This window comes from Corvus kubaryi, unplaced genomic scaffold, assembly GCF_017639235.1.
Source record: "Corvus kubaryi isolate FWS band 111438036 unplaced genomic scaffold, C.kubaryi_AGA036_p1.0 split2-37374, whole genome shotgun sequence".
Classification (NCBI taxonomy): domain Eukaryota; kingdom Metazoa; phylum Chordata; class Aves; order Passeriformes; family Corvidae; genus Corvus; species Corvus kubaryi.
In genome coordinates this window covers 2,778,027-2,788,658 of record NW_024582082.1, presented here as the reverse complement: position 1 = coordinate 2,788,658, position 10,632 = coordinate 2,778,027, and the positions used below count along the sequence as shown (strand labels likewise).

The 10,632-nt window shown below is 55.4% G+C and overlaps 2 protein-coding genes across 4 annotated transcripts in view; one reads left to right on the top strand and one right to left on the bottom strand.

Annotated features, from left to right (window-relative positions):
• Positions 1-3,394, top strand: part of LOC121658104 (sodium-dependent proline transporter) — a 13,620-nt gene extending 10,226 nt beyond the window's left edge. Inside the window, exons 9-14 of one of the 2 annotated variants that reach the window (XM_042014553.1) lie at positions 96-208; positions 289-420; positions 747-846; positions 1,207-1,307; positions 1,512-1,679; positions 3,240-3,394. In XM_042014553.1, coding sequence (XP_041870487.1) covers positions 96-208; positions 289-420; positions 747-846; positions 1,207-1,307; positions 1,512-1,679; positions 3,240-3,254 — 629 coding nt within the window. In that variant the 3' untranslated portion in view covers positions 3,255-3,394. Of the gene's footprint in view, positions 1-95; positions 209-288; positions 421-746; positions 847-1,206; positions 1,308-1,511; positions 1,680-2,607 lie in introns of both variants that reach the window. The other variant, XM_042014552.1, reaches the window with a different exon arrangement.
• Positions 3,395-5,680: 2,286 nt separating this feature from the next.
• Positions 5,681-10,632, bottom strand: part of LOC121658105 (calcium/calmodulin-dependent protein kinase type II subunit alpha) — a 34,427-nt gene continuing 29,475 nt past the window's right edge. For both annotated transcript variants that reach the window (XM_042014554.1, XM_042014555.1), the window contains one exon: positions 5,681-10,632. The gene's annotated coding sequence lies outside the window, so the exon portion shown is untranslated.

Genomic DNA, 10,632 nt, shown 5'->3' with positions numbered 1-10,632 from the left:
CCTCTCCTCTCCTCTCCTCTCCTCTCCTCTCCTCCACCCCCCCTTGCCCAGCTCTGTCACCACCTTTTCACCCTGCTGTCCTTTGCCTCCCCTAGGTCCTGGTCTGGCTTTTGTGGTGTACCCCCAGGCCATGACAATGCTCCCCCTTTCTCCATTCTGGTCATTCCTGTTCTTCTTCATGCTGTTAACCTTGGGCCTGGACAGCCAGGTAAGGACAGAGCCCACGGAGCCGCCGTGGACTCCAGGCAGCCTGAAGGCTCAGGGGACCCTCTCCTCCTGTGCCTGCAGTTTGCATTTATGGAGACCATCGTTACGGCAGTGACAGATGAATTCCCCTACTACCTGCGGCCAAAGAAAGCTTCATTCTCAGCTGTCATCTGCATTGCCCTCTTCCTGATGGGGCTCATCCTCACAACAGAGGTATGGGTATGGGGATGGATCCATTGTAGGGAGCAACTAGGGACTCTTTTTAGGGAGAACTTAGGTCAGGGCCAAGTTTTCAGACATATATTCATATCAGACAACCAGGTGAATGAGAGACGAGCCTGGACTTCCAGAAGGTGTGAGGTCCAAGGGACTGGCACTGTGTTATTCCCATCCCTACCCTGACCCCATAAGGAGACTGATGCCTCTTGAGGCTGCTGACTGCTGTCCTCCCCAGGGTCCCCAAAAGTCAGAGGGTGTGGGTGGAGGTTTATTGGGATGATGGTCCTGGAGATGCTGGCCTCTGTGCTTTGTCTCCGCAGGGTGGGATGTACTGGCTGGTCCTGCTGGATGACTACAGTGCTGGCTTTGGTCTCATGGTGGTGGTGATCACTACCTGCCTTGTGGTGACACGTGTCTATGGTAAGGGTGGCTGTCCCCACAGGGGCACAGGGAAGGATGGGCTGTCTGTCTGGAGAGAGGGATTTAGAGGGAGCAGTAGGGAAACCAACAGCCTCACAGTGGGGCATGAGACTCTGCTCCCACCAGCTGTTTCTTCCTGGCTATCACTTGATTCACCTCTCCAAAGATACATGTGGTGCTGAGCCTGGTCCTTCAGGCAGCACCAGCTGGGCCCCCCCTCCTGCATCTCCCAGATGGGTGGGGGGAGACTCTGCTGTAGAGGATGCAAACCACTGCTTGTGGTCAGTGCAGGGCAGCCTGGTACAGGCACAAGGCTGCAGGGCAGGGATCAGAGATTCTGAGTCCCTCTCCCTCCTGCAGGCATGAAGAGGTTCTGCCGAGATATCCACATGATGCTGGGATTCAAACCAGGGCCCTACTTCAGAGCCTGCTGGATGGTCCTATCCCCGGCAACAATGATGGTAACTGCTCAGCCTGAGCTGCTGGATGGTGCTGGAGAACCATGGTGTTGCCAGTATCCCTGGGTGGCCTCCCAGTGTGACAAGTTGCTCTGCTGGCATCTCCCGCCCTGGAGACCATCCTTCTGCTGGGAGGTGCCCATCATCTCCAGGCATTTTTTGAGCATGAGACCTCTGGGATGACCTCACTTTCTTCCCATCCCACAGGCTCTGCTGGTGTATAACATTGTCAAGTACCAGCCCTCAGAGTATGGCAACTACCGCTTCCCCACCTGGGCCGAGGTCTTGGGCATCCTCATGGGAGTCCTCTCCTGCCTGATGATTCCCATGGGCATGGTGGTGGCTGTGCTCCAAGAAGAAGGGACGCTGTGGGAGGTAGGAGGTACTGGGGCCTGCCATTTCTGGAGAGCACCCCAGAAATGTGAAGCAGTGAGCGCAACCCCCTGCCAAGCCAGTATTCCCTGGAGTGTCTGTATCCTCTCTCCTGGAGGTGTGTGTCTCCATTCCCCCTAGCTGCCCATGGGGTGTGAGAGATGGCACATCCCAAAGCATTCCCAGCAGCGTTGCTTCCCGTGATGCCAGGCGGGTACGGAGTAAAACTGCTGCCCAAGGGGAAACCCAGTGTGCATTCCCACTCCCAAACAAGCCTGCTGTGCCCTGTGGGGAAGCACCTTGTCCCCAGCATGGGGCAGCCATGGGCACCTGGGACTTTGCACCCACTTGTCAGGAACAATGACACAGCAAGGCAGGCAGCTGCCAGACTGCACAGGCAGCCCAGATGGGATCCCTGCACTGAAAGGCTTCTCCCAGGAGCAGGTTACAGAGCTGCTGGCTGCTCACAGCTTTCCCAGCCCTTCACTGCTCTCCTCAGGCTGTTAAAAGCAGAGGAGCAGAGCCTGATGCCCTCCCCGGGTAGCAATCCCTTGCTGGAGCACTTGCTGGCTGTAACCTGGCTTGACACAGCCATGGGCACTGTGACATGGCCAGAAGCCACCTTGGCTGAGGCTAACCCCTTGTCTGGGTGGCTCTAACCCCACACCACAGGGCTGTAGCCCTGCAGTAGCCCCTCACTCCTGCAAGCCCTCACCACCAGCACCCCCCAGCCCACAGCAAGGCACTTAGAGCCACCTTCCCAAAAGGTTTCCGGACAAGCTTTTGACCCCATCCCATCCTCACTGGGGGTTCTTTCAGTCCCTGGGGGCTGGCAGGGCACTGAGAGGGGTGGGTGAGCTGCGAGGTGGGGTGCTGCCTGGGGAGTGGAGGGTTCAGAGTGCCTGTGCTCCCCCTGCCTGTCCCCTCACAGCGAGTCCAGCAAGCCAGCCGGCCGGCCATGGACTGGGGCCCATCCCTGGAGGAGAACCGCACGGGCGTGTACGTGGCGAGCCTGGCCGGCAGCCAGTCCCCCAAACCCCTGATGGTCCACATGCGGAAATACGGGGGCATCACCAGCTACGAGAACACGGCCATCGAGGTGGACCGGGAGATGGAGGAGGAGGACGATGAGGAGTCCATGATATGAAGGGACCCAGTGTCCCATAGGCTGGGTGGGAGCTCACCCTCCCGTTTTGCACAGGTTGCACTGCAGCACTTCAGGACAGCTTGGGGAGGTCTTTCAAGGAGTAGTCGGGAGCTGCTGACCCTGCCAGGTTCCTCATCATCACCCTGGGCCCTGCCAGGACAGAGCTGCTGCCTGTCCTGGTGTCCCCTGTGTTTCTGTTCAGTGTGACAAACTGTGTGATGAGTCCATGTGTTTGTGTGACAGTGTCTGGTTGAAGTGTCAGAGCTGTCCCACTCCCACCCTCAGCCCCAGCCCTGCCGTCCCCACTCAGGGATGTCCAGGCTGCAGGGATGTCCAGGCTGCAGGAGGTGGGGAGGAGGAGAAGGAGCTCCTGTGTGTTGATCTGTTCTCTGTTTGTCTGTATTTGACTCCAATAGCCCATAAACACGTGAGAGAATCTGTAACAGCCTCCATGCCCTGAGGACAGCGTGTGCCAGAGTGCTCTGATCCCGTGGAGGTATTCCAGCAAAACCAGCACAAATCGGTGTCCTCCCAAAGCAATTTGACCTAATAAAGGAGCAGTTAAAAACAAGTAGAAGAATAAAAGAAAAGGCTTTATAAACAAACCAGGCTGTACATCCCCCAAGGACCTTGGCGTGGGTCAGGGCAGCTCTTCCCTGTGGTGCCTGGCAGAGTTGGGGTTACTTGAAGGAAGAGAAGAGATGTAACCTGTCCCTCATGTGTGCAGGAGGTCCGGGACAGGTTTCAGCTGGACCCAGTGTCCAAGGAGGACATGTGTCTAGTGCCAAGGGAGATCCAAGGTGTGGCCCCAGCCCTGAGTGCAGCTTTTCCCAGTGAAAGGAAAAGGGCTGGGTTTCAGTGTCTGTGTGATTTTGGGGTAGAGCAGCCCACACCCCACCTCCTGCCGACAGTGAGGGTCTTGGTGACCTCCTGGGTGGGGCTGTTTGGACGTGACACTGCCAGTCCCCATCATCCCGGTGTCATATGTGCCTTCTGCCACGTGCCATCAGCTCACCAGTAAAAGTGCTGTGTGACACAGCCTCTGCCTGGGTTAACTGGGGAGTTCTCAGCATGGAAGAAAGGCACATCTAGAGGGGCTTCCAGGGTTTCCCATGCACATCCAGCAGGCCACAGCTCCTCCTGGTCTTTTTTCTGCAAATCTTTCTCCTGGTAAATGACAAAACCCTAGGACAAACCGAAAAATTAGGGTCTGTGTCTAGATTATGGATGTGCTCCTGGTGCACTGGGTCCAGCACTGTGGCCTGAGCTCCCAGGGTGAATTCTGGCAGGAGGCTGCAGTCTTCCTCTTTCCCTACAGGAGATTTAATTATTGCCTTTGCCCCTCCTAGAGCATAGGATCAGCTCTTACACTGTGTCCTCCTGCCTGCTCACCTCCTCTTGTCCAGGGATGCTGAGTTCATTCCTGAATGGCTCTGGCCTTCCTTTCTCCTGCAGGACCACGGACAGCTTTCCCCATCCTCCTCACCATACCCACCAAGGCTGCAGCCCGTGGGGGCGATGGGGGTCCCCCAGCCCCAGCTACTCCAGGCATGTGGGGCTCCGGCAGCACAACTACGAGGTGCCTTCGACTGCTGGCCCCGGGTTAATCATTAGAGTCCGGCCATAAAAGCGTGGCTGATGAAAAGTTCAGACCATGGTGGCTGGGGAGCGGGGAGGGCCTGCCATAAACATTTATGGGCCCAATGAATCCCTCACTCTAACCTTGACACTATTTACTGAGCAGGAGGCCTCAGGAGGTCACGGTGTTGCCCAGCCATCGCTGTGGGTGCTGGCCAGGGAGCCTGGGCTGGGCTGGCCCCTGGAGGGGCACACAGGGCTCTGTGTGGGGTGGTGCACTCCAGTGTTTCATGATGTCGCTGCCGGCCACAAAGTACCAGAGAACCGGGAGAACCTGATGCCTTCCCACAGCATGGAGTTGAAGCTGCTCTGGGCTGACCAAGATGGTCCAGTCTCCGCATGTTTCTCAGCTTTTCCTACCTACATGGGGTCATGCCATATTCCCCAAATCCCCACTGCAATCCTGGGATCCTCAGTGCTCTCCCTTGGCAGCTGCCATCAATCAGCACTGTACTGCAGAGCGATGGGAGGGATGGAGCCGAGGCTGTGCCAGGGGATGTGGTTGGGAGGCAAAGCTGGCAGTGAGGGAGGACACCAGGGGCAAAAGGCACTGGGGCAGTGGCACATCCGGAAGACACGTGTCCTGCGCCATGCGTGGCTGCCCGGGGCTGGGGGGGATGCAGCAGTGGGAATATTCCAGTGCTGACACCTGCCGGGGCTGGGGCAGATGGCAGAAAGAGGGGGCAAAGGGGCACCCCAGGGCCTGGGGTGGGGCAGGAACAGGGAATGTGGCAGCCCGGCTCCAATCCCCCTGAGGTACCAGCCCACCTGCACGGGCAAAGCCCAGCAGGTGCCCCTGGGAGCCCCCCCAAAATCTCCCTGGACTTGGCTGGGGGTCCTGTGCCCCTCACCCTGCAGCACCAGCTTCCTCCAAACTCCCCCAAACTGCCCAGTGGTCACCACCACCCCCCATCTAGCCTGAACACCTGCTGGGGGCTCCCAGACACCTGCAGCCCCCAGAGTCCTGTCCCTGGGAAAAGGGCCGGATTGCAATGAGCTGGGTCTGGGCATGACACTGAGCTCCCTGAAACCCCAGAGATGCTGGACACCAGGGGCGGGCCATGTCCAGAGTACCAGCATCCTGCAGGCAGCAGGATACCTGCAGCCCCTGCCCAAGGCCTGGTCCCAGCCTTAATGCTTTCGAGGACAGGAGTGTGGTGACGGAGGGACAAGGGGGTGGCAGACGGTCTGAGTCACTGCAGTGACGGAGAATCATCCGTTTCCATGCTCAGAAGTTGGTAGCTATTTATTGCACTTGAACACCAAGAATAAAACTGACACTCGCCCTCCCTCCCACACCCACCCTGCTCCCCGTCCCCCTCCACCGCCCACCCCAAACAGAGCATCCGATTTGAGCAGTGATCATTCTGTTCACAGCCGCAGGTTCAAAAAAGACAACGGAAAAGGAAACAAAATCAATCCTCCCCCACCCCCCCCACCCCCCCCCGAGTTCCCACTGAATCCAACACGGTCACACTGCTCAACAGTTCGAGTGCACTTACAAAAAGAGAAGAGAAAGGCTTCAGCTGCAACCGTACAGACGGACAGACACGAGGGGACAGGCAGATACCCCTCCCCGGGGCCTGAATTTTTGTTACGTGACAAAGCTTGGTATACTCTTAATTATAATATATTTTTTGCAATCATCTTAAATAAATATTTCCATAGAGATTTCCTGTAAGTATATATATTTTATATATATATATAATATATAAGAGAGAGAGATAGATCTCATTTTTTTTTCCTTAAACCACTGTTAACATATTTTCCCTGCTTGTCCAAAAAATGTTACAAAAGCCCTAAAATTGTGCAACAGTTAGAAAAAAGGGACAACAATCCAAAGAAGGAAGGAGCCACTCGATACAGTCCCCTCCACTGCTCCCTCTCTCCCACTCCCTGTTGATGACCTGCACGAGGGAAAGAGATTCAGATGAATCTGGTGGCAGAGTGGCCATCAGCCCCTGCTCTGGTGTCCCCACAGCCTGCTCACGTCTGTGTTTCCCTGTCTGATACAGATGGACTGGGACCTGCACCTTGGGACATGGGCAAGGGTGAGGTCTCTACTCTGCTGGCTGGAGGATCTGTGCAGCATCAAGAGCGTGGGGTACACCATGACGTGTCCTGTGCTGGGGAAGAAGGGTCAGTCTGTCTCCTGGGGTGGTCAGAGGAGGTTATGGGATCTCCTGCTGGCAGACACCTCTTGGTCCATGGGGCTGTGTGGCTGCCCTCTCACACACGGCACTGCAATCCCACCACGGGCTGCAGAGCCCACTGGGAGCTCCAAGGGGGAGTAGATGACTCCTGCCTGCTCCAGCTTCTGGGGATCCATGGGCCATCCATGGGAGGAGAGGAAGGTTTGGGATCAGACAAGGGTTTGGTGCCTGGCAGAAAGGGCACTTCATGTAGGTTTTGTGGGGAAAGAGAGCTCTCCCAGCTGTGCCTGGCTGGGGTGAGGAGGAGGGTGCCTGCTCCTCCAGCATAGAGCAGAGGCCCAGGAGTGACCTCTTGGTCTTCCAGAGGGGTTGCATCAGCAAGATGTGAGAAATTACGATGTTGCCCGTGGACCTTGGCAGCCAGGAAGGGAAAACAGGCAGCTCCCAAGCCCACTTGTGGAGCTGGGAACTCAACACCACTACAGCAAGTGCTCCCAGTTAGACATCCCCTGTGGTCTGGAAGAGGTGGAAGAGAAGATGAGTTTGGAGGACTTCTGAGTTTGGTTTGACCCAGACACCAGGAGACCAAAGGAGAGGAGTTCTGTCTGTGCCAGTAAATGAAACATGCCATAGCCTGATCTCCAGCCTTGAGGCTGATGGGACTGGAAGTCCATGGTGGTAAACTCTATCCCAACAAGGTGGCCTTGTCCATGTTGCTTATTAGGAACATCCCTGGACCTTGTCATTCCCAGAACCATGATGGGATTGTTGGGGCCATGCCCATTTGCAAGTGTCAAGGACAGTATCAACAGCTTAAAAGTAGAGATGTAACAGCAGCATCCCTGGCTCTTCCAGCCAAAGAAGGATGGTGAAAACTTATTTATATAGCTCTCCTGCAAGTTTAGGAGGAATTAACAAATGCAAAGGAAGACAGAGACAGATGTTTTCCATGGATACTGAAAGAAATGGTGGTGGTCCATCAGTGCTTGCTGAGACGCTCTGGAGATACAGGAACCTGCTCTGGAGAAGCAGGGCAAGGTGGGGCAGAGACACCAGGCAGGACAGACCCCTAAAGTGCAGGTGCTTAATGCTGCCAGCGTGGGCATGTTGGGAAGTTGAGTCTTCCTTGGTCAGGCTGCAGCTTGACTGGAAGACTAGAAGGAGTTTAAACTTCAGACTCTGCTTCCCTTGGAAAGGAGTGTTGCAAGGACATCCAGCTGCCTCCTGGGGAGATGACCTTAGGGAAACCTCAAGGAGAAGAAACTCCCTCCAAGAAGATGCCTCAAAGCCTTCCTGGGAGCCAAGATGCTTCTCCCTAGAAGTGACTGTGGGTTCTCAGTGAAAGGAGATTGTATCTACCCCATCTCATCTGTTATTCCCAGCGAATCCCACCACACCCCTAGTCCCAGTCCTTTCTCCAGTAGCAGCTGCTGGAGCAGCTTCACTCTCACAGCCCACCCAAGGTCCACAGCTATCAGCAGCTTCAAAACCAGGCTGAGATGGCATCTGCCCTTCAGCCCCCATGCAGAGCCCTGCTGCGATGTCTCCATCATCATCCACCTTATACCAATTCCCAAAAATCCTCTTGACACCTGGAGAGCTTGGACATCAGAAGGTGGATGACACTGACCGCAGCTGGCTTCAGAGCCAGCTCTGGAGAGGGGGAGAGAGAGAACTGTGAAAGAGCTGAGTCCTTCCTTTAAAAATTAAAAAAACTTCAGCACTACATGACTACAGGAAGAAAAACAGATCTGTGAAAACACCCAAACTCTACCTTAAAAGTTAATCCTTTCCCTGTATGGATCTCCCTGCTTTGGGGAACTCTTGCAAGCCTGTGGTGCACAGGTCCACAAAGGGCATGGGGACCCCTACAGGCACCCACGGATCAGCTCTGTGATTTGCCCCCAAAAAGGCATCTCCTACATACATCACCAGCAGCCATCGCACTGCTGGCACAGAGGAACACACCAAAACACTTCTCAGGGCCTGTCCATGCCCCAGCAGTTTAGATTTCTTCTCCTCCATCCAGTGGGAAAATATTTTTGCAGTCTGCAAGGATGCAGCTGCATTTGGCATGGTGGCCGTCCCTGCCTCAACAGAGAGCAAAGCATTCAAAACCACAGAAAAGGCAAAATACACGCTCAGAATTTACATGGAGGAAACATTTCCTCTTTTTTTTTTCCTTTTTTTTCCTTTTTCTTTTTTTTTTTTTTAGGTCCAAAACAAGCAGTTTTTGTTCATTTCTTTGTTTTTCAACACACGCACCGTCTAGAAAGTTAAACACCATGCAGACAAAGAGAGTGGAGCCCTACCCCGGGGCAGCAGTGCTGCAGAAGCCTCACGTCAGTGAGTGAAGAGGCTCCAGTCGGAAAAAAAGAGAATGTGAAATGGAAGAATTGCCGGAAAAACACCCACCCTTGGACCTCTGCCTGATGGCAAAGAGGTGAGACCAACATTCCCCTTCCCGGCCATGTCTTCTGTCCTGAAAGCCACGTGCTGGTGGCACTCCCAGAGCCACCGCTGTGGTTTGCCCTGCAGGAAGACCCATGGGGTGTAGGAAGGCGCCATGGCAATATGGGTGCCCCTGGAGGTGGGTGCCTCTGCCACCCAATGCTGTGGGACAGAATGGGACAAGCCACCACGGTGTGAGGAGGGGACTGGCAGCCGTGGGACCCCTGGCAGAACAACCCCACTTCAAATGTAAACGCAATGAAAAACAGCAATCCCCGAAAATCCCCCCTCCCTCCCCACTTAAACAGTTGAATGTTTCTAGTTATTACATAAAGATCCATTTCAGCAAATACTCAAAATCAAGTTACGAAATACACGGTAGGTTGGTTTCTTTTCCCTATAAAAAGGCATGCGCTCAAAGGAGAAGACAGCGAAAGGCTTGTTTGTTTTTGCCGAAGCACAATCAGATTCTGCAGTTTGTCACTAAAGCTTGCATTCCTTGTTGTCGCTGGAAGGAGTCACATGGAGGTTTGTGCCCCGAGCCAGCAGCCAGCTAGGCTGCCCCTGTCCCATCCTGGGAGTCAGGAGCAGGGGAACACCAGTGCTGTGGCGGGGGGGCAGGGGTGGGTGCTGGGGTAAAGGATCCAGGCTGAGTGGTGGGTGAGCAGGAGGGCGCAGGGGCAATGCTACCGCCTGGATATGGATGGGAGAGCCCCAGCTCCCGTCTGTGACGATGTGGTACTGCGAAGCAGTCGTCTTTCTCATCCTCTCTTCTCCCAGCATTGCCAGTCTCTGCTCCAAAGGGAGAAGGGAGGAAGGAGGGAGAGCATCCTTCTTGGCACAGCAGCTGCCTGGAGCCAGGGTGCAAACCTACTTGCTCTCCTGGGAAGGAGCCAACCTGCGCTGGGAAGGGAAAAAATACAGACAATCTTTACTCACCCATCCAAACACGGCCCTCCTTGCACAGGTACGCATGAAAAATGGACTTTGCAAATGGATTGAATTGCAGTTCCCCGGCCGAGGCTGCTGGGAAGCAGGAACTCAGGTCAGGAGCAGGCGGAAGTCATGGTGGCAGACGGGGACCTTGAGAGCAGCAAAGCAAAATCCACCAGCACACAGGGAGGATGCAGCAGAGAGCGGCTCAAAACTGCCCTCCTCTTCCTCAGAGGGCTTCCAGCAGAGGTGGGGATGGAGGCGGATGGTGAGTCTGAGCCCAGTTCAGGAGATGTGCTGGGTAGTGAGGGGGCCCACCGACGCTATGCAGCCGATGAGGGAGGCCTGTACACCTGCCAGATGCTTGGGGTTAAGTTCATGGTTTCTCTTTTTCTGGTTCATGCAGAGGAAGGGGGCCCAGCGCCATGACCCCGGCAGGGTGGGGGGTTTGATGGGATGCTTGCGCTGCACTGGCGGGGCTGTCGTGTGTGTGCGGTGAGAAGCGAGGGGTTATTCCAGCGGGAACCAAGCAGCAGAGCCAACAGCCAAAGTCCCGTAGGTGAACATGTCGGAGGAGGTCTCCCCTTGGTAGTCAGTCAGTGACAAACCCAACCCGGGCAGGGCCGCGCTTCAG